This window comes from Echeneis naucrates, chromosome 11 (genome assembly GCF_900963305.1).
Source record: "Echeneis naucrates chromosome 11, fEcheNa1.1, whole genome shotgun sequence".
Lineage (NCBI taxonomy): Eukaryota > Metazoa > Chordata > Actinopteri > Carangiformes > Echeneidae > Echeneis > Echeneis naucrates.
Window position 1 is genome coordinate 7,233,147 of NC_042521.1, and position 17,138 is coordinate 7,250,284.

General features: G+C 40.3%; 1 protein-coding gene across 3 annotated transcripts in view; it reads right to left on the bottom strand.

The window, feature by feature from the left end:
* Positions 1 to 3,649: 3,649 nt before the first annotated feature.
* The window catches only part of slc45a4a (solute carrier family 45 member 4a), a 41,891-nt gene continuing 28,402 nt past the window's right edge, over positions 3,650 to 17,138 (bottom strand). Inside the window, exons 4-16 of one of the 3 annotated variants that reach the window (XM_029514158.1) lie at positions 13,371 to 13,559; positions 10,626 to 10,805; positions 10,273 to 10,463; positions 10,002 to 10,185; positions 9,341 to 9,802; positions 8,948 to 9,219; positions 8,501 to 8,662; positions 8,009 to 8,108; positions 7,828 to 7,908; positions 7,608 to 7,738; positions 7,278 to 7,346; positions 7,031 to 7,185; positions 3,650 to 6,903 (exon numbers count right to left, since the gene is read on the bottom strand). In XM_029514158.1, the coding sequence (XP_029370018.1) occupies positions 6,726 to 6,903; positions 7,031 to 7,185; positions 7,278 to 7,346; positions 7,608 to 7,738; positions 7,828 to 7,908; positions 8,009 to 8,108; positions 8,501 to 8,662; positions 8,948 to 9,219; positions 9,341 to 9,802; positions 10,002 to 10,185; positions 10,273 to 10,463; positions 10,626 to 10,805; positions 13,371 to 13,559 (2,354 nt within the window). In that variant the 3' untranslated portion in view covers positions 3,650 to 6,725. Of the gene's footprint in view, positions 6,904 to 7,030; positions 7,186 to 7,277; positions 7,347 to 7,607; positions 7,739 to 7,827; positions 7,909 to 8,008; positions 8,109 to 8,500; positions 8,663 to 8,947; positions 9,220 to 9,340; positions 9,803 to 10,001; positions 10,189 to 10,272; positions 10,464 to 10,625; positions 10,806 to 13,370; positions 13,560 to 17,138 lie in introns of all 3 variants that reach the window. The other 2 variants (XM_029514159.1, XM_029514157.1) reach the window with 2 other exon arrangements.

The window sequence follows — 17,138 nt, forward strand, 5'->3', positions numbered from 1 at the left end:
AAGAGTGGAAAAAAAATATATAAACACAGCAAATCTCCAAATATATGTGAACAAAACTTAGCAGGGCTCGTCCATCCTCATCAGTTTATCTCTTTACTTTTCTTTCCCTCTGAAACTCTGTTTGGACGTTGTTTCAAGGCTGGTTAGAGCACAAACTGGAGCACAATGGGATGGTTTTGATGTGAAATTGGTGAACTTAATAAATAATGGAGCTATTACATTCTGCCTCAAACACGACGTGGACTTCATGATGTGGCTTCGAGGTTAAAACTGTGACTGTGACCTTCAACACCGTGGATGAAGCCTGGCTGAGACTTCAGTTGCTTGCCCTTGTCATTTTCTCTCATTAACTCTTTCTGATTAACATGTTCAGGCAAATAATACCAAACATGGTAAATGAAAAAAATGTAATGTAAATTAAAGAAATAAATAAAATAGTTACAGAAACAGTCTTGTGGCCAAACTGATGGTTTAAATGGAAGCAATCTGTCGCACCTTCTCTGTCACTATGTTGGGCTCTTGTTGCTGTGTAAATCCGAAGTGAAGGTTTTAAAAAAATAATAATAATAATTCAGGAAGGAGGACGTCAGTGACAGTAAAATAAAGAATGACGTCGCGACAGCATCAGAGAACAATACAATGAGATAGCCTTGAGTCAACACACTGAACAAGCTAGAAGCAAAGCTCTCTTCAGAAGTGTAAACACTTGTAACACACTCTCAAGTACACAGCATAGCTTTCTTTAAGGCCATTTTATGTTATTTTAAGTGTCTTAATGCAGTGTCGTCAGCGCTGCACAGAAAACATACACCAGCAACTGTAAAGCAAATCATGAAGAACAAAACGGTAATTTTAGCGAATTGATCCATAAAAGTGAAACATTACACGGCTCAGCTTCTCTTGATGCTTCAAAAGCATCATAGAACATACGAGACAAGAACATTTAGTAGTTTTGAATCCTACAAACATATTCTCATCCTTTGTAATGGTAAAAAGTGACCTAAGAAATAACGATGAGTCAGCCCATGCAAACATGAAGCATTAAAGCAGGAATCACAAAAAAGCAGCATCAGTTAGTCACTCTGGTTTCCTCCAGCAGAGGACGGTGTCCGACTACGACATTCTGATTCCCAATGAAAACTGACAGAAAAGCCAGATGATAAAGAATTTAACTGGCATAAAGATATTGTGATGCTATAATACAGTGAAACTCTATGAAGCATAGAAATTTAGATATTTTTAACTTATATATCATCAAAATATAAAGTGTTTTTTTTTCTCTGTATGTTGACTTCTGCTCACAGCAGGCATGGCTCATTCAATGAAACAGAATTTCTCTTTCATCCCTCCAGAGGAGCAGCAGGCTATTATAGTTCATTTAATGTTGTGTGACCGTTCACACACAGACACAAACAAACACACAAAGACGCACACAGAACAGTTTCAGGTTCCTCCTCGGGTTTCTCTGATGAGAGACGAGTTCTGACCCCACGTGTGAGACAGAAATCTAATTCTGCAAGGAGCTACGTTTTCTGTTCTTCAGTCTGATGCTGCAGCATCAAGGGAAACTAGTCAGCTGCTTCGAAGATGCTGAACGAAGTTGTTTTGGTCAGCAAGAAAAGAAACGAAACTGCAGATGACAGCAGGTTATTTCACCACACAAAGCTCTGTAGATTTTCAGTAAAATGAAATTAGTATTGTATTTAATTAGAGGGAAATGCCAGTGAACTAATATGCATCCTGCATGTATAATTTGTAATCTGGACCTGCGTTTCCTTTATAACAGCTGTGATTTGTGGTCCGTCCACCGTTAAATACTGGGGTTTTATTGTGTCTAGGACAGTTTTGTTTTTTTCTTTGTTTTGATTTTTACATGTAATAACATCTCTTTTGATTTTTTTTTCCCACATTTGAACATAAAAATTTGAAATAATGAAACAAGACAATGTTGGTTAAGTTCTGAACAGATTTTAAAGGTGCGTTCCATACAGTGTTCATCCAGAGTCCTACATATGAAGGCTCAAGCATATTTACAGAACACAGAGAGATATATACAGTCTTTATATAGAAAACAAAACTACTAACAAAAATAATCATCTTTTTTTTATAGCAGCAAAAAAGAAGAAACTAAAAGAGAAATATGTATATTTACACTTTTTTCAAATAACAAGGCATGTCATATATAATACACTGCACATACTTGCTTTCCCATTCTTTAAGTATTTTCTTTATTTAATCTCTGTGAGGATTAATGTATATAGGTATATCTCTTCTCTACCATTCACACACAGTTCACCAGAGGCAGAGCCAAACACAACCGCTTCAGCCGGGGTGGGCTAACTGCGTGGTGGCCAAGCTGCTGCCACAGGTATCTGCTGGCTGGAAGCATGAAAGCATGAAACAGTGACACCACGTCGCCTCATTTACTCAGTGATCAGGACGGCGGAGCCAACATGGCCGCGACTGAAAAAGTGCAATGACTAAGCTATGGTGTCTGGCTCTGCCTAAAATTCAGAGAACAGATAGAAAAAAATAAAGTCATTTTCTAATTGAGTTAAAACACCAGAACAGAGACAAAAAGACTCCGGTACTGCAACCATTGACTCCAGAGTTAAGTGTAAACCAAGTGATTGCAAAGAACAGAAAACAAGAACCAAAATACAAACACTGAGAATTTTTTGTTTAAACACAATCTGTCCTTTTGCCTTAAATGTGAAAAAGGTGCGAGACTACTGCTCACAAACACACACACACAGAATCCTGCCTGTTTACGTAACATCTCCTGTAAATAGAGTAAACCGAATAACTTTAATCTACTCTTTTGGAAGCTAGGTGAATGTCCTTTATAGATAAGAAAACTCAAAAAATAAATATCCAGTTTTTTTTCAATTTCTTTCCTCTGCAACACAATTCTTTTGTTTCTGTATTTTATTTTAAAATTATTATGTGCAAGTTCTGTGCAATGTCTGACACAAATTACTCCCCCCCCCCCCTCCCCCCCACGGCTTGTCGGTCAAAAGAAATAGGATTTCAGCTGAAATCAACTCACATTCATTTCCTTAAAAAAACCCCAAAACATTTAAGTCACCAGTTGGAATCAAAAGTAAGAACTCAATCTCCCAGCAGGCCGAGCGAGCGGGCCGAGCTGTCTGAACATTCCAGAGTCAATAGTAAAAAGGCTTGGGACATTAAAGACAACCAACTCCCCCTTTTCCCTCCAAAAAAATAAAATTGCCACTGCAGTGGAAAAGAAACACTCATGTTGCACTTCAAGTATTCTCGCCAACACTTTTAACAAGGAGTGTCGCTCGGGACAGCATTCGTCTCATCCTTTCACACTTTTCAACACCATCCACGCATGTCGTGTTGAAAAGTCACCAGTCTGAAAACTTTACTCATGAATGTGCAAAACTGTAAAAAGTCACATGCTTGTTAAGAGTGTACTGATCCAGACCGAGCACAATGCTTCAGCTTAAAGAGTACATGTTGGTTTTGTTTTTTTTTTTAAACACATTTAAGTTGAAAGAAAAAAAGAGAGAGAGACACAAACATCCAGCCATGCATTAGAAAATACATCCCTGACCTATTGGAACAATGAAAGAAAAGAGTGATTTGTACAGTCATACTTTGGTGTTCCACTCGTGCATTATTGCATGCAAACCTCCAAGACCCAAAGCGTTGTTTTGTTTTGTGTTTTTTTTTTTTTTATATCTTCATGTTGACCCTTAAACTGAAGTTGTGTCCATTTTTAAATCCAGAATATTGTATTGCCCTAATGGTTACAGAAGCCGTGGAAAACTGTGGCACCTGTACTACCTTGTCTATTGCCCACGTCCCACACACAGACGCTTCTACGCACCACCACCAGAGCGGAGATCAACCCCTGAAGCCAGATACGCCTCCTCCTCTCTGTCCTGATTGGGAACTGACTGTATGTACCTGAAATCATGGAAGGAATCTCTTTCTGAACAACACCCACCCAAGTGAATAAAAAAAAAAAAATAAAAATATGAAAACAACCAAAACATCAGTAAGTAAATTCTTCTCGAACATCCAAAAAGTTTTAAATAGCTTCTGCGCTAAATTCTTCCATTTGAAAATGAACCCACTGCAATTTCCATTTCTATTGTTTTCGATTTGCATTGTTCAGCTGAAAATGCTGAGAGGAAAACTGACCTAAATCCACTGCTTTTCAGACGGCAGCAAAAACAACAAAAAAAAAACAAAACCCTGCAACAAACAACCCTGCTCTGCCCACACAGACCTCTCACAGCCCACCACCAGCTGATTAACAGAGACCATTATTGCAACAAACAATCTGATTTGTCAGAAAACAAACAACAAAATCTTTCACGTTGCCATTCTTACTTCAAGTTCGGTTTTATACGTCCAGCATCATCAGCAATGAAAACATCACAAAGATCAAGATTATTCGATTTCGTAGGCCGACAACCAATATCAAGTACAATTAAGAGATTAGTTTTATGTAACCTGCATTTATCCTATCGGTTAGTCTCACCACTGTGCCTGGATGTTGACGGGGTTGAAGTAAAGCCACCCTCAGCACTTATTTCCTTTCCCGCCATCAAGATCTCATCGGCTGTTTTGCTGTGTATACTATTGTGTTAAATCAGTGTTAGGGACATTATTAAGGATTTCTTATTAAGGGTAAATCTGGTTAATTATTCTTGCTTCAACTGGAACATTTAAAGCTGAAGTTGAACATTTTGGGAAATTTGCTCCTCTTTTTTTTGACCAGTTAGTTAAAAAGATTAATATGATCCTCATGTGTACTATACCTACGTAGATAAAGCCTGCAGCTGAAGACTGCAGATCTAGCCTGGCTCTCTCCAAATGTCACAAAATCCACCTACCTGCACCTATTTAAATGAATGAACACATTATTTTATGTATTCTGCAACTGAAGCAAAAAGTCTTGTGGGACTTTGTTGGGGAGAGCAAGCTAAGTTAACCAGCTGTTGACTGTAGCTTCACAGTACAACCATAGAAGTGGTATCAATCTTCTCATCTAACTCTCCTCATCAGAAAATATTGAAATATCTTGTTTCAATAAAAAGACTTCTCCAATTCTCCCCCAAGATCGCTTCTAATCCCCCTCTAAACTAATCTTCAATATCACGTCATGCAACACACAGGTAATTAGCAGATAAAATACAATTTTCTGCTTCTCCCTACTGATTATATATTTGGCCCATGAGAGGGATTTATTCTGTTTTTCTCTCTTACATCACAAAGGCCCCAGAAACCTGACATTTGTTAAACTCTTTTTTTCTTTTCAGATGAACTAGGATCCGTTTTAATATGCTTGTGTGCCGTTGCCAACACTGGTCATCACTTTTAGAGTTACTGGATCCACTGGAAAAGAAAACAAGCTGCTGTTAACCTAAGACAAATAATTAAGACAACCCCATTTTGCAGCTATTGTGCAGTCAGTGCCAAACATGGCGCTACTAGCCCCCCCCCAAAAAAAAGAAAAGGCAAACAAAAGAGAGACAGAACAAGCCAATTTCTCTCTTCTGGTCTCCCCTGCTGTTTGGTTTGTCTCTTCCTCGCTCCTCTAACATGCAGCATGTAGTCTGATTATTCCAAACAAACAGAAGCATCATCATTTTCTCTGGGCCCTCACAAAAACAGTATTTTGGATTGTAATGCCCTGTATGCTGCACATATTGCATCTTTGCTCTTTCTTTCCTGGAGTTTCATTCAATAAACACCTGCACTGTTGTACTACATACAGGCAACTTCACACTCTTTAGACTTTAGATCAGAGCCTCTTAAATATTTTTTGTGTTTGCCCTGGTGTGCAAGCTAAATTATGGATTTTCACACTTCTACCATGTGACTGACGACAAAAACATAATGCTCACAACCAATTTAGAGGCTCAAAATCAACAATTTGCCCCTGGAACCAGATTTCTGTGCTCTTAGTTCCAGAAATGCCACTTCCATCCATCTCTCAATAGTCTTAAAGCTACTGTTGCAGAGCATTGTACATGTATATTTTGGTGCACGCTGATCTTCGATTGGAGACGCCAAGTAAGCAGATATACACATGCACTCTGGTCGATCAGCATCCACATCATGGAACAAGGCTGAATCCACAGTGAGGAAGAACAATTTTCAGCATTTGTTTTTTCAGTGATTGCAGCTTTGAGGACTAATGTTCAGCAGAGTTCATTATTCAGATGTTTGTTGGATTCAGATGTGGAGGGTTGTTTGTGTGTTGGGATTGGCTTTAATGTGAATGAATGTGAATCCCCTGAAGTTTCTTGTTTTCTGTCGAGGCCGTTTCTAGGTAGCAACTCCTAGGCCCTGAGAGACAGAGACGACCTCTCCTTAAAACCATGACCTGTGGATTACTCACCTCTGGACACCCCTGATGGATCTGTCAAACGTCCATGAGGACTGAGTGGTAGGAATTTCGGTGATGGCTGAAACAGCAACGGGACCAGAAGGATTTTTTTGGGGGGGTGTAACTCGGTCCGTTATGACACTGGTCCCACATCAAATTAAGTTATTTTTTGCAGGAAAACAAGATGCACGAATCATAATAATGAAGAACATTTTTGAGAATGCACCAATTGCCTCTTCTCTCTCCGTCATATCTGTAAGCTCTACCAAGATGAGGGCGGTGGCACATCCTTAAGTCTTTTTCAACTGTAATGATGATAAAAGTGAATTTTTTTGTGTCTGCAGCCAGCCAATCACAGCACAGACTCATTCTCCATGTGACAGACAGTAGTGGTCGTGGCCTTTCCCTCCTTGTTGAGTTTCAGGAAGCTGGGCTTCTCTATTGCCACGGTTACAGCTGTTTCGTTGTTGTTAGGATTTTCCAGCGTTGTCAGATTGCGTCTTTCTGAAGCTTTGGCTGATTCCCCTTCCCTGGAAATTACAGGTAAAATCATAGCAAGGTTGGAATAGTTAGGATGAATTTTGCAAATATAAATTTTTTCTGACATATCAGTTGCTGTAATAACACCACAAATCTGAGACCCGCTGGGTTTCTCACCCATTGTTTGGAGATGGGTAAATGACCAAGAAGCAGGCTGTAAGGAATCCAAGGAGGGAGCCCCCAGAGGCCACAATGGGAATGACACTGACGCTGCCAACAGCTTCCACCACTGCACCCAGAGCGGACGCCACCAAGATCTGACTGATGTACACCTGCAAAATGACATCAACACTGTAAAATAACTCCACCATTTTTAGCCCACTGTGAAATATAAGATCTTTCCATGGACGTTGTGAACACACACCTGGCACGATAAGATGGCGCAGTCGATGCCAAAGCCTCTGCGGGAGTTACCAGGGCTGTGCTCGATGTACTGCAGCAAGTAAAAGTTCCACTTAATGAATGCAACTGACAGCAATGAAACAAGTAATTTAATATTTCAGATATACAAGATATGCCCTCTTCGCAGGGACTAAATTTGCCGAACAGTCAAATAAACTGCGATGCTTGTTGACAGTTATCACTGCTGAGCTATGTTCCTCATTTATACATTTAAAACAGTTCTGGGACAACACAGGCTTTGGACTAAAATACAGTGGGCTCTATCTATGGCAGCATAAGGGTAAGTCTGTACCTCTTTCATTTCGTGATACTGCCCTAGAAGAGCATAAGGACAGTAGGAGATACTCATCGAAATGATGCCCATGCTGCTGATCATCACCATGGAGACATACACGTTATGGAAGATTGCCATGACAGCAGTTCCTGAAAAGGGAAAAGCAGAAAAACTTTTAAATAGCTGAAAAATTTTACTCATATTTATTTTTGTTCTGTGTCTGCACTGTGGTTCATACCTATGGAGAATCCAAGTGTCCCCAGGATGTAGATGACCTTAATGCTCAGGTCAAAGTTGTCAAGGTACTTCTGAAGAACAGCTAGAGAAGGCAAATCAAGTTTGTTAATTTTAAGACAGTCACATGTGATGGAGTACATAATATCCACATAAAGCGAGAAGTGTTCTTATCTTTGCGTTACCTGAACATATAGCAGCAGTCAGGGCATATATGACCAGTCCCCAACATCCCATCTGAACTCCTTTGTGATACTTATCAAGCAAAGTAGAATTAGCAGGAGCCTGCAAGTGAGAAATCCAAAAAAGAAGAAGTCATTTTGTTGTTTTTCCAAAGAGAATCATCAGTTATGCTGCTGATTCTAAATAAAAAAATGTCCCTAGATCAACTGATGTGGTTTTTGTTTTTGTTGACTCAGATTCAGATTCAGAGATAGAATGTGAATATGTGACTATATGTTCTGAAAAAAAAAAAAAAAAGCTGACAAAAAGATATGTAGGCGCTTACTGGATATTAAAATGTCAGATGTGATAACAATGATGATATCTCATACTGGCTTCCAAATAATTTGGTTATGTTCCTATTCCACTGGGTTGTGTATTTCTAATCACTTTTGTTATGTTCATTTTGACAATTAGTCATGAATGTCTGCATGCTAAGCTGCTGACGCTCGTACGGTTGGATCTCCTTCGTAGATGACTTGGCCCATAAAGTCGGTGAAAAAGACAGCCTCGGCAATGATGGAGAACCAAGTGAGCAGGTGGCAGGCGCACAGCCGCAGCAGCTCTGGAGGCATCTTCAACATCGAGAGCCACAGCAACCGCACAGTGGTCTCAACCTGAAGAGAGCAGGAGAGTCAAAATTATAGCACATTACAACATTACACTAAAACATTAGATTAGATTAGATTAGATGCCTTTACTGTCATCATATACTTATATTTCATTTCACTGGAGAGAAATGGCAGGGCTGTCTTGTTACCATAGTTACATGTTATATAAAATGACTCTGTTTGCCCAGTACCCAATATGGGCAGTGCTGCTTGCTTAGCGGTGCATTAGAGGATAGCAGCGGTGATATTAATAGTATCACTGGCTGTTAAATTCCCTCGCCCATTCTTCACCTCGCCCTCTTCGCTCTCTGTGTCTCCACTAGAAGAGTTTGTGTTTCCACTTCGGTGCCTGTTTCTCTGCCTGTTCCTCCTCCTGTGTCTGGCCTCCACTTCATACAGGTCGTTCATGCTGCGAGACGGCTTGATGAGAAAAGCAGCGTTGGCTCGGCGGTAGCGGTAACGGTGGGTGCCCACTCGGCCGTAGTAGGAGAAGGTGCAGGACGGCTGGCGGTAGAAGGTGTGACGGTGACGTGACTGCCTCATGGGAGCTCCTGTGCTGGCAGCTGAGATAAGAGACAGGTTAATATGGTGACAGCTTGTTCTTCTTCGCAAGTTTTTTTAGAAAGATAAAAGTTCAGAGTTTACTCACAATAAGTATGTATAATATGACATGAAGATACTGACCTTTGACCATTCCAGCACGGTGGGTCTGGCCTTTGGAGCTCAGTCTATGAGAGCTCACCTTATCAGCATTAGTCACACTGGCTAATAGCCGCCCATTCAGTGTCCGCTGCTCATTCAGCTGGTTGTTAAGCAGCGCCTCTTGTCCATCGTCATTCTCCATTTCTTTTAAGAAAGCAGAGAGGCGGCATATCCTGGGGCTGGAAGCGTGGGGTTGGTGGTTGTGGTTTTGGGGGGCAAGCAGGTCCTGGCTGCCTGTGCTGCTGCTGCGTCTGATGTTGGTGAGCTGCTGAGGGGAAGCACTGTGATTGGGGTTGAAGAGGGGAGAAAGGATGGGCGGCGAGCCGTGGTAAGGCGACAGGCGGTCGGCGAAGATGGACGGCTCTAAGTGGCACAAGAACAGCGCGTCATGGTCCAGGTGGTCGAGGGTGCTGTCTGCCATTGCAAGGACACTGTCACTTTTACCTGAAGATGCACAAGGAGAGGGATGATCAGTAAAGATTATTTATCACAGTCTAAAAATTTAATGATCTGAGCATAAAATAAGAAAAGAGAAGAAAAAAAAAGCCTTGAAAATACAGAACCAGACATTTTCATCCCACGGTTCATTTTTCTTGTCAATTTCTTTTGGTTGTAAAGAAGATGTTGTTAAAATAAGACGTACTTCTCACAAGCGCAACCTCCAGAAAGTCCATGTCCATATCTCCGCGGTCTGACTGATCATCTCCATAGGGATCATAGAGGTCGTAGCTGTCCATCGTTTCATCCTCTCCAATCATTTCCAACTTGGGAGCGAGTCCGGTCCTGCTGTTGGCTGATGGCTGTGGGTTGGTGGGATCTGGACTCGCCTGCTGTGAGAACGGCACAATGGAAACATTTGTTATTTGTTTGTTTTTTTTCTTGATTAAAATGGAATCTCTGATTATGTGCCGTACCCGGTCCACCCTGTCCTGCTGGGGTGAGTACTGCTGCTCCTCGATACTGAAGAGATGTAACACCACAGAAATGGAGAAGAGGATGGCAGCAAAGAAGAACAGGATTTGCTCCTGAGACTTGAAGGCTGCTCCAAGGAAGGTGTGCGTCCAGTCCAAACCTCCGAGAGCATACCCAACTGCACCGCCAAGACCTGTAAACACAGTCACACAGGCAGGCAGAAAGGAGATACGTTATTTATTTCATCACTGTTTATTGGTGTCCAACCAGCTCAAGGAATAATTTTTTTTTTTTTTTTTTTTTTTAAATCAACCATTTCATCACTGTGTGTAAGCATATGAGACGACGGCCATACCCGCTGAGGCGGCATGAATGTTCAGCGCCATGTCTTGTTCCTCCGTGTCCGCCACATCTAACAAGTATGCTCTAATTGGTCCCTCAGTGGCGTCCGCACAAAAGTCCAACACCACGACTCCCAGTACAGTCAGAACGATGCCTATCGGTTGTCTCCCCTGCTCGTCACCGAGTGACAGGCCTGATGGACAGAGATGAAAATAATCTGTGGGTTTTTCCTGCAGAGCAACAGGCAAGCCAACAACAACTGAAGTCTTCACAGGAGGGACAGTAAAATAGTGCAGCTAACAGATCTCATAAATAATATTATTAGTAGAACATAAGAAATAAAGAAATCTTTTTGAAATGTGCAGGATAGTTAAATCAGCGTTGGTTCAGAGGCAGAGCATAAAAGAGAAGGAGAAGGAGTTTTGCATGGAAAGTTATTACATTAACCTTACATTAACCTTGAAGTTGAATCAATTTCAAAAATGTTGATTTAAAGTTTGTACACCAAGTAAATAATCAGTATGGACGTTTTCCTGCGCTAATGCTGATGTAACCGTCAGCGCCGTATATATGATCAATAGCTGTTACACACAGGCCACCGCACATTTTCCATACTGCTTTAGGTGACCTGTGTGACCTTGTGTGTCCATTTGTGACCCAGTCTTCCCCTCAAACTGCTCTTTGTGTATTTATGTCTCGAGGCCTGAGTGAAAATGAATGTATGAGAGGATACATTGCGTGAGATGGGAAGGATTTAGTAACCTGCATATAAAAGAGGGAGGGAGAGAGAGAGAGAGAGAGAGAGAGAGAGAGAGAGTGACTCAGCATGACTTCACGAGCTGAAATCCATTAATGTTTGGGAAACAAACACATTCATAGAAGGCAAAGCGTGCACGTATGTGTGTGTTTGTGTGGGACAATAGAGTCACACTACTCCACAAGTCGGGCAGGCAGACAGGAAGTGAATTGTGATTGGTAGAAAGAGAGACGCAAACAGGAAGCATTTCCCTGTGAACTGCCTGCCTCTGTGTTCTCATGTCAACACACACACACACGCACACATGCACACACGCACACACTCACTCACACACACACACACACACACACACAGATTACGGTTTCCCCATGTCACCTGTGTTGTTCAAGCACTTTCATATTTACACAACCATACAAACATACACTCCTCTCATACAGAGACAGTTTAACAGAACCACAAAGACACACACATACATACACACACCCTGGTGCCCTCAAGCGACCTGAGTGCCAACCTCTGGCCAGAAGAATGGAGATACAACAGAGGAGAATTGAATAGAAGTGAACAGAGTCCGCTGACAGAAAACGGTTCACACAGCTTTTGGTCTTGTTATTTATATCAACTGACGATTTATTTCACTTTGCTCTATTTAGAGACATTTAAAAGGCCTGCTATTGTTGCGCTGTACATTTGTCACCCATGAGGCAGGTGCAGTCCATTATTCAGTGGGGACAAAGGTTCAAAATGACATACAACAGCAGGGGAATTTTAGATCAGAACACCGATGTGTTTTTGCGATTAATGCCCATTTCTATTATATATTAAACAGTCAGTTACTCTGGCATTTCATCAAGCAACTGCTTAGTTCATGAAAACAAAACAATTGTGAAAATAGTTTAGAGGTTTGGAGGCTACATGTGACTTCTTCGTCAGTTACAGTAACACTAAAAATCTCCAAATCTTTGGCATTTATTATTACTTCTCCCGAAAAATTATTGAAAGGATTACTTATATTACACATTATTATTAAGTCGTATGATTAAATATTTGACTAATTGTTTCAGTAAGCAACAATGATCAAAACACAGGCCATTTTGATGGGACAGGCCAGTTGATAACAAAAATGATCCTCATCCGTAAACCTATTCTAAATTATGCGCTTATTTTATGTAAACAAAACACATGATATGTTAAATATGTAACTTTTTCCTCTTATACATGTGTGTAGCCAAGCTATATTATGTTTAATGACACTGTAACTGGAACTTCACAGCTATGGTTAACCTGAGATCAATATCAGTGTGGTATGATTGACAGCTGATCACTTTGTTTGATTGGATTGGATGACTGTGACCTTGTAATAATGTTGGAGTGATGTAATAAGTGAAGAGTTTGGCTGGGGATGGAAACACAAGGACATGACTCGTCACACACACAAAGCTTTTGGCAAATGATGCAAGCAGTGCAGCTCCTTTGGTTCATCTGTGGGACACGTGCATGCCGGGTAAAGTGACAGCGCAAGAGGCTGTGATACACCGAACAACATTCAGCAGATGGCACAAAGTAACTCATGTAATATCTGGCCATTTTAGATTTAGACTCAGCTTTGTGGATTTTTGTTTTCTATTTCACATAATTCAAAATGTAAACGTTGGTGCAGCATCAATCGTGAGAAAATTTAACTATTTAGAAAATCAATGTGTTTATTTCTCAAAAGCAAAATATGGCAAATATTTTCTGGTTCCACTTTCTCAAAAATCTTAAGGTATTAAAAGTGTTTGTTCATGTGCCCATTACGTTTTGTCAATGGATTCTAAAATAATAACTTTAGTGGACAAAAGAAATTTCAGCTGATGATGATACTTGTTTTTTACTGTTGGATTGTTTCCAACAGATTTGTACATGTGGGAATTATTAAAGCAAGTTATTATAAAGCTGTGAAGTCAACATGTGACAAAGTATAAATGCAATATATCAGCAGGCTTTGATCCAAAAACTCACCTATCAGTGATCCGTTCAGAAACAGAGCCACTCCGATCAGCGTCCCAATGCAGAGAGCCATGATGAACGGCCTCCTGCGGCCCCATCGCAGAGTACAGCGGTCACTGGCCGAGCCGATCAGAGGGGTGAAGATGAGGCCAAGGACCGGACTGAGGAACCACGTCAGACTGTAGTACTGCTCTGGAAGACCTGTGGGCACACAGACCAATAATTTACATGAGTCACCGACAGAGAAGATGGCAAATAAAAAATCTTCAATTTGACTGAGTGATTTTTAGACTGAGATGCCAAAAAGACGCCGATAAATTAAACGAGACCAGTGAGTTTTTCTTTCATCCACCAGGGGGCAGAAGCAACATTCTGACTTTAGGAGCGAGGGTCAATATTTTTATTATATTAGTTCGAATCAAACTCAGTATTGTTTGATTGATGGTGTACATTCAGCAATTAACTTAATTTTATTCTGTAAAACACATACAAGACAAATGGAGTGACGGTGACATCGAGTAAACATATTTATGGGATAAGAGTATTTATTACCCTCTTGGGCGCTTCATTGTGCCAAACAGCATTAAACCCAACAAAAGGAGTTTAAACCACAGTATTTTACCATGATGTTGCACACTCAACAGCATAACCAACAATTAACCAATAACTATGACGCACATGCCAACGTAGACGACTACCAAGTGCTGTGTCACAGTGTGCCGTTAAATCTGCTTGTTAAAGTGAAATAAACAACTGTGGTTTTTTTCAATTTATTTTTCGAATCGATTTGATCGATTAAGTTCAGTTCTGAATAATGAAATTTATGCACTCAGTATAACATGATGTAGTAATACTGATGTTTACCTCTAATTCTGCATGTGGACCAAGTATTGCAACCGACACCAGGGAAGCCACTCTGTTACCTAAGAGCTGACTTACGGCAAACTTTTTAAACACCTTCTGTAAAAACCAACACAAAAGGGGAAAGGAGGAAAAGGCTGTAGCAGCGATACACAACAGGAGGATTTAACTCAGGTCTATCGACACTCTCTGAAAGTTTGCTCCCAGATTATTACACAAAGGGCTGCACCATCCTGTGTGTTGGCTAATACAAAGAAACTCAACAAGAGAGTGAAGAATCACTGATCAGGTTTCTCAACCTTTTGTGACAAACAGCCATACAACAGAAACTTCACAAAAGAATTTATCCTCCAGGGATATTTCGATGATTGAAGTCGCAAAGAGGCCAAAATTGTGAGTTCATCTATGTTTGAAACACTTGTGTGGTTGTGTTGTCCTTCATCCTATTTTGGACATCCGGTCTAAAGTGATGCTTGCTAATAGGAAAGACACACATTTGTCCTGATGCCACCTGCAGAAAAGCCAGTTCATCTGTCATTACTACCAAAGTTGTATCTAATTAATTTTCATGGCTGATCTTTCCACTGTCAAACCAAAGTGAGCATTATAATGCATGCTGCACGACACCATCTCAGATTAGCATCAGCCAGCGGAAATAACTTCTAACTACTCAGACACACATGCACAGCAGTTGCACCAACATGATGGAAACGCACACTGCACATTACAAACTCCTCCAATACCTTTGAATAATATCAGTCAACGGCTTGTAAACTAATCACACACGCACACGCACACACACACACACACACACACACACACACACTTCATCACTGACAAAAGCGGATCTTAATTAACTCCTGATGGCACTTCATAAAAGTGTCTGTCCAGAGATAGAGCCACGTCTTTGCAATATATATTTATGGGTACCTGAGATGATGACTGAAGTTAGTAGTAGTTTTAACCTTACTTTTTTAATGCCCAAATACCCAAGAACTGTAAAAACTCTAATTCATATAATGAAGATATTCAGCTTTTTTGACTGCACAGTTTCATACCAAAGGCAGTAAAAAATATCAAAGCAGACTTGGTTTAGATCCTAAAAACAATTCAGATTTGATCAAATATATTCAATAAAAGTTTAATTCTGTCACTGAACCTTTGAAGGGCAATAGCTGTTTGTTACAAAAAGCAAGTGGGAGAGTAAAAAGTGGCTCATCCAATCTGTCTTGTTATTACTTGTTACTCATTACTTGTTATACACAGAAGCAAAATGTCAATGAATACACATGAATAAAATTAACTTACGCAAAAACTGATGCAAAAATAACAAAAGCACATCAGATTTAATCTCTTAAGACTCGCTTAGAGAGCGTCTCAGAGGAAGAGGACGAAGAGGAAGAAGTGGAGGAGGAAAAGAAGGAGGCAGACAGTCCATCAGCCAAATGAAGTCTGCTGAATCACAGATAATTCAATCAGAACTTCATCATCGTAACTTTGTCAAACTGTTATGTAATCTTCCCGAGTGAAAGTAAATAATTTAGCATTTGGCTGCTTCATAGTCATTTGATTAAAGAGACAGGAGACAAACACTGAAAATGTTTCCTCCCTATCCTTTTTAATGCCTCTGAACTTTAAAGTCATGCAAGCTTCAGTTGGCCAAAATAATGAGCAATAGCTTTGCTTAAATTTTAGAGGACTCTATCATTGAGGTTTACAAACATCAACGGTTCAGATGCATCTAAACCTGGAGAATTAAGATCATTATACTAGTCAGCACTACAGGCAATTCTGGGCAGGGCCTCCACTAACATGCAGCTTAAAGCAGCATATCGTGTTCGTCCAGACCTGCTGCGTAACGGCTGAAAGTTTGTGTCTTTCTCTTTGATCATCTGATTGACTAACCTTACTGCTAGGAATTGGCGACATAAGCTGTGTGTGTGTGTTTTTCCTTGGCGTATAATGCAAACATGTATATATATATCTCAAAGCAATGCTAGAAATGAGTTACATTTATTCAAGCAAGATGATAATAATTTATAAAGAGCGAAATCTGCAGAGCTGAAGGCATTGAATTAAATAGACTTTAGACTCTTGGAAATTCAAAATGCAATTTGACTGAAACAAATATCTTTGATGACACCAACATCAATACTAACCCTTGTGTGAAAAGTGTTCAGATCCATCAACAGCATTTGTCAGTGTAGTCACTGAATCGCCTGAGGTGCAGCCCAGTTTGTCTGGATAGTTCTGAAACAGCAGATCCAGTATCAGACTTTGGCTGGTTCTCAGCCAAAAGCGGCAGGCAGAAAGCTCGTTAGGTCGGGAAATTCAGCAATATTGTGCATGATTCAACACATTTCTGTCTCCTTGGGTTTCGCATTGAGGAAGCTGCTCTTAGCATTTGTGATTTTTTGGAAGTTTGGAGGTTTGTTGGGAGGGGTTGTTGTTGTAAAACGCTGCCATCATGTGAAAACCTAGCTGCTTCTTGTTATGAATTATTTAGTGTTATTATCTATATATGTAATGTTTTCACTGCTGTTGATCGTGTTCCTCAGTGGGAAGAGCTGTGGTCTGTGGTCTTTGAGCCAGAAAGTGAATTACATAATTTTCACTGTTTAAATGATGTGTGACACCCCAGTGTAGCCGACAACATGAGTCACTGAGAAGGTTCTCAAATTTCATTTCCAAAAGAATCAAAAGGACCTGAATGTTTATTTTATTATTATGAGATAGCTTTTTAATAGTTTGGCCTTCAATCATCAGTCAAGGGTAGAAATTAAGGAGTAATTTTCACGGCTGATCAAGTGATTGTTTTATGGAAGCACATTGGACTTCCATTAAAATATCACACACACACACACACACACACACACACACAAAAGAGGGCTAGATTGCTTTAGAAACATGAGACTGACT